This window comes from Nipponia nippon, unplaced genomic scaffold, assembly GCF_047370975.1.
Source record: "Nipponia nippon isolate SJK-2023a ecotype South Korea unplaced genomic scaffold, ASM4737097v1 scaffold_4, whole genome shotgun sequence".
Classification (NCBI taxonomy): domain Eukaryota; kingdom Metazoa; phylum Chordata; class Aves; order Pelecaniformes; family Threskiornithidae; genus Nipponia; species Nipponia nippon.
In genome coordinates this window covers 32,959,166-32,972,968 of record NW_028262358.1, presented here as the reverse complement: position 1 = coordinate 32,972,968, position 13,803 = coordinate 32,959,166, and the positions used below count along the sequence as shown (strand labels likewise).

At 37.7% G+C, this 13,803-nt stretch overlaps 1 protein-coding gene across 1 annotated transcript in view; it reads right to left on the bottom strand.

Moving 5' to 3' along the window:
• Positions 1-10,088, bottom strand: part of KIF6 (kinesin family member 6) — a 170,060-nt gene extending 159,972 nt beyond the window's left edge. The window contains exons 1-3 of the mRNA XM_087775455.1: positions 10,023-10,088; positions 9,018-9,127; positions 6,254-6,328 (exon numbers count right to left, since the gene is read on the bottom strand). Of these exons, the coding sequence (XP_087631581.1) occupies positions 6,254-6,328; positions 9,018-9,127; positions 10,023-10,088 (251 nt within the window). The remainder of the gene's footprint in view (positions 1-6,253; positions 6,329-9,017; positions 9,128-10,022) is intronic.
• Between the last annotated feature and the right edge of the window lie 3,715 nt (positions 10,089-13,803).

Here is a 13,803-nt window from a genome sequence, read left to right as displayed (position 1 = left end):
GTTTTTATATGTAGATAAGAGAAAATCCTGGAAACAAGAAACAAATTTCATCTTTAAAAATTAATTACTTTGATCTTGTTAGTTTATTTCAGCTTCATATTATTATTTTAACCTGGGTTCTGACATCTTCATTTTAAATGACTGGTAACGTAAAGGCATGTGGTTGGAACAAATATTAAGTAACTATTAAAATATTAGACTAATGAAAAAAGCAGAAAACACCAATATTTTTGATCTTGGGATACTGTCAGCCCACTCCTCACCTCAGTTCTTGCTGACCTGAAATTTTTTACCAATGTCCCTCACTTTCCTTCTTTCTACCTCAGAAATTCTCAATTCATAGTTATTTTATTAAAAAAAAAAATAAATCAACACAGTCCTGGCAAAACCACCCCCCAGATATGATATTTAAGATAAAAAGAAGGAATAACTTCATTTGCAGGATCTACAAAACAAGTTTTCAAGATTTGTCTTTAAAGGTACTCAGTGTTTAGGCATCTTCTGTCACTTGGAGCTCAGATTAAAGTTTCTTTTAATTAAAATAAACAAAGTATCTCAGTATGACATTTTTTCTTTATGCCTTTGCCAGATTTATGGAACAAATCTAATTTGGTAATGCCTCATCTTTCAAAAACAACACTCATCTCCAAATGTGCACGTAACGGTGTTTTTGAGAGCTTAGTGCCAGCACGTTTCCTTAGCAATTTGAAAAGGGCTTTCCTAAAAAAAAATAAGGTATAATACAATTTCTTATTTTAACTAAAATATCTAAATATGTTTAGAATTCCACCATAAGCACTGCAGAAGGTAAAAGTGACACAAAGATACTCTGAATCAAAGCTATCAAACTGTAACCTATAATAAGCAGCCTTCTTGAACAATTCTAAACTGTGCAATTTAAGTCAAAATAAACATGAGCAACTAATAATCATTTGACATGAAACATTAATGAAGCTTTTCACTTTTTATTACCTCATAATTGTACACACTTTCAGGAAGAACTGCTAACATTACTGCTCCAATTTCTCAATTTAGGGGAAAGTTTAAGCTACATTTGCTTCAAGCTGACATCCAAAAAATAAGTGTCCTTTACTATATATAGATTCTACAGTTCTTTTGTACCTAAATCACCCACATTAGCAATAATACAGCTGTGATGCAAGGTTGCTTGCAGGTGAGCCAAGCCACTACTTCCCACACTGTGTCACAAATACATCCAGGTCAGAATGGTTAGTTAACAAGGACTATCTGCTAGAAAATCCACGTGCTTACAGACCTGATGCTTACACCTTAACAAAATTCCAGGAAAAAAAACCCAAACCTCCACTACTACAGCATAGTTGTTTTACTAGGCATTCTTCATTTTAATCATATTAGCATGAAGATTTAACAAGTCTTTATAGAAAGGCCAGCTTTGATCGTGGTAGCAGATATTGTATCATGTTGATGGTATCACGAGATTTTAACCTGGTTGGGGAGTCACTGTGCCAGGACTATAAAAAGCAAGTAATTGACTTGTATCACAAGGGTCTTACAGCATTTTAATCATTCAATCCTTTTGTCTTATAACTTAAGCAAGTTGACATTTATATTGACATCGCAGTACCAAAACTGTACAAGTCTTTATTGAGCTCACTGCATTGGAAACAGCAACCTGCTGTACCAGCCAACAGTATCTACAAATACAGAGGGAACATGCTGCAGTTCCACTAAAGAAGCCTAAAAAGAAAGGAGGGGCAGAGGGGAAGGGAACGTGGGTAACAAGGGTGGAGGAACAGCTTCCTATACATGACATAGGTATAGACAGATGCATAAATATAAGCAAGATTTTTGGAATGCCCAGGTAAGATGAGTCCAAATAAGAACGAAAGGTTAGTGCATCTTTTAAGGAACTTAATTCAGATTATTTCCTCACTGAAGCAGAAAGATACAAGTAAGGAACCTGTACCTGTTTCAGGTCTCCTCATTAAAAAAAATGCTTTATTTGACCCGTCAAAAGGATGAGTTCTATACACTTCTTTTGAGGTGTAATTTCTTTAGAGTGGTAAATAGCTCTTAATAAGTTTTTCTGAGATGCAAAATAACAAGTAACCAATTTAATGGTGGGTTCTCGCTCTTATATAATGAATAAATAATCATGACTGAACTTTACCTTTCTGTTCTCCTGTCACATATTTTTCCTGCTGTTGTAGTTTGAAATTTTCCTGAAGACAGTTTGTACTCTTACAACTAACATTATTAAAACTATTTTAAACATGTAATATGTTGCACTTGTATAATTATACTGTTAAATACTCAAAAAAAGACCTTGTATTTCAAATTATAAAAAAGCGAACTAAAAAAAAAAAAAATCTGGAATTCCAGTTGCACAATAATGAACTTTCCCCAAAAGCCAAACATTTGCATGAAGCCAAAGTCTGTGTAATAACTTCATACAAGAACTGAAATTAAGGAGGGTCTGAAAGACCCATGACAAAGCTAAAAAAGCTAGGTATTTACCTATGTAAAATCAAATTATTGTAAGATTTCAGATATTAATCCACAATCCTATCACAGTCAATGAAAGTAAAGCACATTCATCATTACTCTAGCTTAGATGGTCAAAAGAAGAACACAATTTGAGAGAAAATCAGCATCCTTTCACAAACTACTGAAATTTCATTAGTTTGAAGAAACTTGTAGCTATTTTATTTTCCTTGAATACATAGTAAAACACAAATTCCTGAGTTGTTAGTGACAGAGAAGAAAAAACCCCAAACCCAAACAAACCACAAAACAGCAGATCCAAATACTTTTATTAGATCATCTTATTCACAGACTTAAACAGGAAGAAAAAAAAAATAATCACAGAAAAGCAAAGGATGGTCACTGGATTTCTATGAGCATATTCAGTAAAGCTAGAAATGTCCTATTAGGATGTTTAGTCTACATCCTGTGGCTTTGTATTACATGGCAATCTAATGATGTAAATATGTTTTCCAAACATTTTCAATTACTGGTGAAATATTTTCTAAAACTGGAAAAAGGGACATTACAAAATATAGTCAACATTATAATGATGCTGTTCTGCAAAATATTTTGACTACATTTTCTGCAAGAATAAGCAGCAGAAAAAAAACAGAAAAGAGTAAAGGGAAGTAGTTTGTATTACTACAGATGCTAATTCTTAGGATAAACACAGCACACTAGAAGAAACTAGTATCTGTGGCAATGGGAGGCTATCAGATCTTTCAAAAAAACATAGGTGATTGCCACCAGGTTTATGAACAGCTGAGCTGTTTCTTATTTGCATGATACATCTGAAGAGAAAATATTTTCAATGTTATTCTTTAATAAATCAAGACAAAACATTGGCCATATTAGAACTGAAACCAAAACCAATTCCAAAGCACTAAGATTTTCTACTTAATTTCTGATTGCATTCATCATCATAACACTAATATTTGAAGCATTATAAGAGTAACCTTGTTCTGCTGTTAGACTAAAGCAATGCTTAATTGTTAGCAAACTGTAAAATTAGGATGTTATTTATTTTCTCTGTTTTTAAATAGAGTAATAGTGCTGCTTCTTAAAGATCAAGTTGGCTCTGCACAAAAAAAGTATCAATACTATATATTTAAAATGAAAAGGCAAAGAGGAAAGCACAAACAAATAATAAAAAGAAACCAAGTAAGAGATGACTCAAGCATTAGCAAAATAATAAGAAAAAAAAATCAAGCAAATCACATGCTTATAATGGTTTGCAGAGGCTGGCACTTTTGACTGAAGAAGCAAATTAAATGAACTAATGTCTGGTGCCTCTGAAACCACAGGCAAGATGACAATGTAACTGGACTTCAACAGAGAAAAGTGGTGGCCCAACATCAAAGAAAGCACACTTAAAAAGAAAAAAAAAAAAGCTGCATCCAATTTCCATCCATCCAAGTACGAACTAGAAAGATTTTAGAATTCCGAACACTGCATTGCTGTTTTTAGTTTAAACAATGCCCAAGATTTTTTTTCTGAGCATTCAAGTCTAACTGAATTTTCTCATGACTGTAAGCATACATGGCAAAGAGCCTCAAAATGTTACTGAACTATTTCATTGATACCTTCCTGCTACTTTCTTTTCCCTGGCAATATACAGACAAAAACTGTTCCCTTAGTAAAGTGACTCCAGCAACAGAAATGAGGGCATTTTCAACAGTTTTTCCTTGCAAGAGAACGCTGACTTAGAAAGAAACAAATAGTGAAGAACATTTTGCTATGAAAGACTGTGGTCTTTCAGAGTAACAGGGCAATTCTTATTATCCCACAATGGAAAGGAAAATTGAGTCATTAACTATAGGGTGAAATAAATTTCAGGCACAGTTAAGGATTCCATTAGCCAAGGAACTTGATGACTATGAAGACATTTTGAAATACATATTTTTGCCTAAGGAAAGGTAAAAATGACGGAAGAGGATGAGAAACTGGAACATACTTCAGGTATTGCGTACTCTACTGTAAAAACACAAGCAAAATTATCCTTCAGCATTATCAGTAAAAATAAAAACATCAATTAGAATACAAGCTTTAACACGTGATAACACTCAGAGTGAAAATAGTCTTGACTCAGTTTAAGAATAATTTTATAAATCAATTTTAGCGTTAAAGACAGCTATTTGGAATAACTGTATGCCTAAACACCACTGATTTTAATAGCATTTAAGTATTTAAAAATCTCTAAAAATCAAAACTAAACTCTACATAATGGAGGAAATAATGTATAAAAATCTTGTATCAGCCAACATTGAAATAACAGAAAACAATACCACTTCCTGTTTATTAGAACACTGTATAGGTGAATTATTCAACTGGAAAACATTTCCATATTCTAGCAAAACACTCCAAAGGAAAAAAAAATCAGTCAGTCTGTTGCTAGTTAGCTTTGATACTCTGAGTTTTTGTTGAGGATAATTCAATCCATAGCATGTAACAACGAAAGTTTTAACCCTTCTTTTTCCAAGCACAGTCAAATAAGATACATAAGTTTTTGTCTGCAGTCACCATTAAACTCAGAAATATTTAAAGTAAATAAATTAACCTGAAGCTATATGTTATAAAGTCAGATAAGCAAAGAAACCCCTTTTGGGTGAAAGAATACAACAAAATTTTTTAAAGCATATTTAACTTATTCTAGTGAAGTTTCAAATTCACTAGCTCTTCATTTTCACTGTTACTTACCCTCCTGCTTTATGCAGGACTTCTAAGAAGAAAATAGAGGGGAAAATCAAGAAAATGAAATTGTAAAGAGCTAGGTATATTTTTACTTCCAAGTAACAATTTGAGAAAGACTAAGCATCCAACTGAGGATGTCTGTTTTCCTACAGTGTAAAACACATGGCAGTGCAATATGCTGAAGAATAACTTGCAGAATCATAGCTTAAACCAAAGGATGGCTCAGAAAATGAGTGAGAAAACTTGGTAGCTAAACTAATACTTCCCACTCACTGCAAGTTTGAATTCTGAGCAATAAGTTTGATAAAAATCCAACCAAACAAACATTATGCAGAAATTCTGCTTCCTCCAGTGTGGGATTTTCTTCCCCACTAAAATCAGTACTAACTTCAGCAATGTGGGCATAAACTGAGCAAAGAGAACGACATATTGGAAAATCCACCTGGTTCAGAGTGGCATTCAATCCGCACAATGAATGAAGAGGGCTTCTACATCAGACTTAAATGCTTGCCTTTGCAAACTCCGAAATATGAGCATTGTTTGATTGTTATAGGGAGGAGAAAAACAAAAACAGTGCCAAAATCACTGCCCTACACATTAAGACAAAAATAACAAGGGCAAAATTTGAGAATATCTCCACAGGTATTAATTCACGAGTGTCTGTAACTTAATGAAAACTAAACAGGGGGATAAGATTTTCATTAGGTTTAGCCCTTCATGGAACTATATAGGGAATACTTTTCTAATGCAATGAAGTGACCTTGTATTATAGACAAAAAACTAATTAGACATGGATTTCTATGCCTATGCAACAAAAGGGGCAACAGCAGCAGTGCTATTTTAGGAGTTAATAATGGAACCTTACCATACATAAAATTCTCAGAGGATTGTTGCATATTTCCTCAGTTGAGAGATGTCAGTATTTAGAAAATTAAAACATCAATCCACTTTTACAACAGTGAGACAAACACTTGCCAGCTCTCCTCCAAGTAATACAATGAAAGCTATTTTTGACCCTGTGTTACCCCGATTACTCACAAGATCAACAACGTACCATTCTGCTACTGGTTTGGCAATGTTGTCAAAAACCACATCTTGTTTTGCCTCTTGATCAAAAATTTTCTGAAATCTGAAAATATTAAGTAAATAATAACTGCTCAGAATCTTAAAACACTACTTGATTCATACATTTTTGTTTGTGTTTGTAATAGTCAATGTTTACATCATTAGGCTTACATAACTTAGTACAATGTTTTCCCTGTAGTCTTAACCACAGCGTGCTGTTGTGCTATTGTACATAAATAGGCTGTACACAGTGCTGCTTTGACAAGATCTGTACAATAAAATCCTCTGATAAAATGATGTGGCTTAGAAAAAAATAAACCGTATTTTAAATCTATCAAGAGAATCAGTGTTTGTAACTGGCACCACACTGAAACCTGGATAAATAGATTACACTATAACCAAATACAGCATCCCACCAGTATAGCCAGGCTAACATTTTCTTTGTAACTACTTCCTTCATTCTGCTGTACAGTTACTGTAAGTCACAAGGAGATATTTATTTCAATCTAAGTTTTGTCACTTCCTATATAAAATATCTCCAGTTGTCTTACAGAATCAAAGAATACTTCAGGTTCGAAGGGACCACCTGCTCCAATCCCCCTGCTCAAAGGAGGGTCAGCTAGAGCAGGGGTCTGTACAGTCAGGTTGTCAGTATCTCCACATCTGGAGGCTCCACAACCTCTCTGGGCAACTTGTTCCAGTATTTGATCACCTCACAGTAAAAAAGGTTTTTTGCTATTTCCTGTATTTCAATTTGTGCCCATTAACTCTTGTCCTGTTACTGGGCACCACTGAGAAGCATCTAGCTCCATCTTTATTCCCCGCCTCCCCATCAGGTGTTTATACACATTGACAAGATCCCCTTGAGCCTTCTCTTCTCCAGGATACACAGTCCCAGGTTGCTCAGCCTCTCCTCACGTGTCAGATCCTCCAGTCCCTTAATCATCTTTGTGTCCCTTTGCTGGAGCCCGGAACTGGACACAAAGTTCTGTAACTCCAGATGTGATCTCACTGGTGGTGACTAGAAGGGAAGGATCAACTTCCTTGAGCTGCTGGCAACACTCTGACTAATGCAGCCCAGAGGCTGTTGGCCTTCTTTGCTGCAAATGGTGTATTGCTGACTCATGTACAACTTTTTGTCTACCAGGACTCCAGGTCCTTTTCTGCAAACCTGCTTTCAGTCAGCCCCGAGCTTGTCCTAGTTATTCCTCACCAGGAGCAGGACTTGGCATTTCACTCTGTTGAACTTCATAAGATTCCTATGGGCCCATTTCTCCAGCCTCTTGAGGTCACTCTGAAGGGCAGCACAACTATCTGGTGTGCCAATCATACCTCACAGTTTCATATTGTCTGTGAACTTGCTGAAGCTTCACTCAGTCCCATCACCCATTAGCATTAATGACCTGATTAATGCTAAACAGTATTGGATCGCAGTATTGATTACACCACTGGTGACTGACCTCCAGCTGGACTTTGTACCCCTGATGACAACCCTCTGAGCCCAGCAGCTCAGCTCATTTTCAACACCCCTCACTGTGCACTTATCTAGGCTTTTCTGATCCCATTCCTCATACAGCTGAGGAAAAGTATACACAAAGTATAGAGGCATATATTCTATCGTGCTAACCCTTAATCAGTCAAGTCATTCAAATAATTGTGTTTGATTCCCATATAAGAAAGTAAGAACAAAGGAGAAGAATGTTTGAGGTGACCAGGATAGACAGACTGCATGAAAGTATGAGTTTCATGGAGGAAAAAGAAATGCTTGCTCCATAGCATTATTTTTGCATTGTCTTAAGAATAAGAAGGCATAGTGTTTCTCAAAATCCATCTCTACAGACTTTCTAATAAATGATAAAGTCAGAAAAAAAAATCAGCATTCATTTTGGCTGGCTTGGGCATCTGCAACCTAAGCTAGTTATGCATATTAATCTAGTTGGAGAGGGCAGCTCCTCTCTTCCCAAGCAGAACAGATTTCCTTAGCTGATGTAAAATGACATCAGTCTGAGCTGCAGATGTTTATCTGTGGCTCTTTTTTTAATAGCATAGAGCAATAAATTTACGTGATTTGATATTATAAAAAATAAAGATTATTCAACTTGGAAAAAGACAATCTCAACCTAGTCATTAGAGGTGGTTATACACCTAGCTTTCTTCATCACAGAAATTTTAAAATGTTGCCTCCAAGTTTTCTGTTGAAAAGATAAAAATATTTGATTGCTATTGCTGCTACTTATTTTTAGTTTCTAAAAACTATTTACATTCTACAAGCATGGTTTTGTTTCTTTCAACAATCTGTTTTTCTTTACTGTGTTTTCGTTATGTCTGAAACACAGTTTCTTAACAGTGTTTTACATCAAGACATCTTTAGCCAGCCTATGCCAACTCATTAGATCACAAGAGAACACAGTCTTGCATTCAATTTTCATATGCAAATTCAAAACAAGCTGTAAAAATGGAAGAACTGATAAATGAAGATGCAATCTTTGAGATGAGACTTAGAAATGTATAATGACTTGCAATGGATAGACAAAAAAAACCCCCACAACTTTATCAAATGCTATCAAACTTGTTCAGGTGCAGAGCACATGCTGGAGTATTCCTCTTGTGAATGGAGTTGCATAAAAAGAAACCTGTCTATACCAAAACTTGATTTTAAGAATAGGCTTTTTCCAGGTTCTGTAGATCTGTATCACTACACAGTGATATCCATCACTAAAGGCAGAAGATATAAAGATAAGGATTTTACTTACTTGAACACGTAGCTCTCTCGTTTATTATTGACGAACCCATCTGCTAAATCACGTGGCACAATAATCTCCAGACTGGACAGAGATTTCTCATTGTCATCAACTGAATAAATCTAATAAGCATGGATATGAATTAACAAAATGTTTTTACCAATAGAACAGCATAGTCCTTAGGTATAACACTTACATAAGCTTAGCACCTGTAACCGCCTGAAGAAAAACTTTCAGAATAGTTCTGCCTACTTCAAAAGCCCTTAGTACATGAGCAGATGCTCCTTCAGCTATTATACAACAAAACAAGCACATACTAACACTGTCTTGTTTGTTACCATGTAAACACTACAATAAGATTTGAAACAGAAACATAGCCTCTTTGACATAATTTGTTTACTAAACCACCTTAATATCTGAGCTGCTATAAAAAACAAAGCACAGCCCCCATTGCAACCCCCTCCAAAAAAACAGGAAGAATATATTAGGAAAGACTATGACAGAATGAGTAGAGCCGGTTTAAAAAGACAACAGAGACCTAAATGCACGATTTCTGAGGAATACTTTCATTATCTTTATTGTCCCTAAATACTGGGAGTCACAAGTTCCCCTCCAATGCTCAGAACAGTGTTGAACTGCATAAACCCAGCGACCAGTGTCAAATGTTTTTCCTGTGGAGCCTTTCTCTAAAAACTAGGCAGGAAAGAAGTTCCTCGCGCCCTCCCCCAATAGTTACAGCCTAAACTCCTGTACTTCGTGATTTTATTAACTTCTCAACGCTTCAGAGAACAGTACAGGGCTGTGGCTCTCTGCTCCGCACCCGACCACGTACAAACACCTCAGCTCTCACAAGCCGGCACTCACGAGACGGGCCGGAGAGGAGGGGACACACCACACACACACACGCTCAGTGCCCGCTCCCTCCCGCCTTCAGGCAGGCCCACGGGACGCCCTTTGGCTCGCCCCAGCCGCCCCACTCCACCCCCCGGCAGCACAGCAGCTGGCTCCCCGTCCTACCCCTGCCTGCTGCCGCCTGCCCAGCGGCTTCACCCGCGCATACACCCGGATGGTTTCCTTCACCATCGCTGCCCGCCGAGCGCCTAGTAACGGTAACCACGGCACGCTACCCAGCGTGCACCGCGGCGGGCGGGAGGCGGTGGCCGTCGCGAGCCCCCGTGAGGCGGGTGCGGCTCCCGCTGGGTCACCTCACGCCCTCGGGTGGCTTTGACTGGGCGCCTGTTTGCTCCCTGACGAGGCTTGGAGGAGCAGGAGGGAGCAACCGGGCTCCATATGCGAGGGGTGGCTGCCTTCGTGGACTTTAATGGTCATTCCCGCCAGATGTTTTCCCTGAGGGCGAAGTGTCACGGCTGTGAGAAAGGGAGCTTGTAAGCATTGCCGGGCTGAGAGGTGTGGTGTTTATATCGCGTGTGGATCACTCTGTTGGCGCACCAGAAATTCCCTGCCAGATTTGTGGTGTTGTGTGTTACCTGCACGTCCACGCGGCCCTCCTCTTGCTGAAACCACCTGTCTAAGGCCACTTGGTTCAAGAGAAGTGTTTGTTGTTAACCGGTTGCAAGATCTGGAAGGCAAACTGGGGGAAAATACCTAGATTACATGCAATGAAGACATCAATTTTTTTCATTCCAATGTAAAACATGTTCTGAAAAAAATGGTATGGGAAATAGCGGGTGTTGTCTTGTTACGAGAGCTAAACTTACACAGAACTAACAGTAGGGCCCCATTATTCTGTGAAGTGCTTACCAAAGTGTCACACAAACAACATGATAGTATTTTGGCCTTAGTTTTGGTGAGACATAGTGGTAAACATCAGATTACAGAAGTTACAAGTCCACTAATTTAAATTAAGTGGAAAATCAGGGACTTGATTATGGAGGAGGATAGAAATTTCTTTAACTCAGATATGGTAAAAGTATGTTGAACTTGTATTCCAAATAAGAAAAAACAGTAGGGGAAAGGTTTCCTGTCCCAACTGAAGAAATAACTGTCTCAGAAAGCATATGAGGCATAAGTAGTGAGCCTTCAGGAAATGACATGGAAAAGGGCTAATCATCAACTAAAATCTAGTGCAAAAGTCAAAGGGTAAAAATGAAAACAAATGGAAAATATTACTTGGTGATTAAATAGAGAGTGAAGGAAAAACGGGACATTGGAATGGGATAATGGAATAAATACTGAGTATCATCTCAGCATTGCTCCAAAAATACAAAAAAATTTCATCCCTTGTCAATAGGGATGGGGATGCTGAAGGTGATGTTAGAGGCAGAAGTGACTAACAGGAAGGAGGTGTGAGAGGCAAATAACTGCAGCCAAGAGGGAAGCAGAACCCACAGAGTTTAATGAATGTAGACTGCGAGACAGGGATTTGGGAGGGAAGAGTAGATAATTTCGGTCCCAGAATTCTGAAAGAACTGGGATGTTTAATTGAAGGTCCAGGAACTGTGTTTGTTTGTTGGTTTGGTTGGGTTTGTATTGAAACAGATGCAGGAGAGTACAGTATTCTTGGAAAACAGCAAATGTAGTAGTCAACTGTGTTATTTAGCAGCTTAGCTGGATTGTGAATTAACTGGGCAGTGGACATTGAAACACTGCATTTAGCTGTGTCGAAAGCCATTTTGTGTCTGCTGGTGTTCAGTAGCTGGAATATGGAGTTGGGTGAATGAGACTATATTGCTTTTGGGACAAACTCTGATCCACAAAGTGTTTAGCTGCCCTTCTTTGACACAAAGTCTGAGCTTTAAACTCTGAACCAGTGTCACGGTGGAGAGACACCCAACTGGCTTTGTATAGGACTAGTCTGAATATGATATGGCCTGCACATAGAAGCCAGTGAGCCATCTCAGAGTCAAGCTGGTTCCAGCGTAAAAGCACAGCCTGAATTGCTGAAAGGGGAGAAGGAATCCTGGGCCATGTGCAGAACGGTCACTTCTGCGGCAAGAGAAGAACAAAGATAACAGAAAGGACTCACAATTATCTTCTAAAATATCCCTGTTATTACACAGCTGTCCTTGCAGACATGCTAGAGAGCTTCTGTGTTGTGCTCCACAATATATTGCCTTCAAGAACAGCTTGTTAGCCCAGTGGCACCCAGCTCAGAATTAGCATTCTCTAGGCTTACTGGTCCTTCTGCAAAACATAAGCTGCATCATTAATTTGAGCATCAAAATTATCCAGTTTTTCTTCTTGTGTGGAGTATGTGGTATGTTGACTGCAGAAGACTGGAAATCAGTGGCAGAATTATAAGATGGGTGAGAACCTAGTTAAAGGTAATCTATTATAGTTTGTTAAGAAAAAGGGTATTCTTGGCCTGTAGGGAAATAATTAGTAGACTTTTGTGAGGAGACAGATCTTATGTAATGTTTTAATTAATAACTTTGTGCCAAAAATGGGAGTTTATATTAATTAAGCTCTGATGACATGGCTGAGAGTCATTTGTGCTGAAGAAGATCAAGATATCTAGGAGAAGATGAATGACCTTGAGAATTAGAGGAATAGATATGGATAACCATTAAATGTAGTCTAAGTTGCAAAATCAGGCAGGCATGTAGGACTGAGGACTAATGACAACATATTTTGCTACAATCTGGAATCCATTCAGCCAGAAGCATTGGAAGATTTTCTGATTGGGGAAGTCCAGATGACAGCTGCCAATGAAAAAAGGCAGCTGTGGTTCTCCAGTGAATTGGGAATGTGTCCTACAAAGGGAACAAGGTATTCACACTACTGTACAAGGTCCTGGTGAGACCTTCAGCATACTCACTGTGTGTGTTTATGGTTCTTTTTATTTCTTCAAGTTTTTGAATACAAGGGCTACTAGAATGATTAGGCTGATGGAGATTTTGCTGTAAGAGAACAGACCAGTAGCACTTGATTTATTTAGCAAAGGCTAAATATGAGATGTGTGCATGTGTATGAATACACTATGGGGAACTGATGTGGAAGCAAAAGAATCTTATAAAATAGACATAAGAAAAAATGGAAATAATTTAATGTGAGTAAATGCACACTGGAAATGGGAAGAAAATTAAAAGCATTAGGTCCTTGATTGGTCCCTTTGGATACTGGAGAAAACATGATAAAAGTTCTGAAAGAGTACTACATGATCACTTATGTTAGCAGAGGTTTGACCCAGAAGGTGAAAACAAGAACCTCTATTCCAAAAAGTCTTTTTTAAGAACATTGAAACATCTTTCTAGAACCATACAAGGAATGAGAAGGCAAAGACAGTGTGAGTACTTTCTCTTCCCCCACCTTCCCAAGGTAGAACTCAACTTCACCTTATTTTGTTGTCTTAACCATGCTAATATCTCCATGCCTGGGTGTAATGCATATATGTCTTCTGTATAAGGTCAGTGTGAATGGATAATGTGGAGTTTGTTAAAAAAACCCATGCTCTCAGTTGTAATTTTTAGGCTGTAGGGAACCTTCAGTCAGCTTCATAATTTGAAAAGCTACAAGGCATGCACTGCTCCTAATTAGATCAGTCAACAGTTGCACATTTCCCAGAAAATATAAAAATCTCCAAGTCAAAAAACTTCCATAGCTTGATTATTTACCTTATTGTGCATCTTTAGGTCTCCATTTCATCTGTAGGAAATCAACCTCTTATTTTACTGACTGTCATTTTCCTAGTCTTTAAGGTATTTGTCTACTTCAGCTTGTCCAGTACAGAAGACAGTAAGAAACTGAACATGGTTCTTCTAAATCTCATCACCGTGGTTTCCATTTTCACATGGAGCTCCTGAGGTATTTAAATCCAAAGTTCAAAATTATGTAGCAG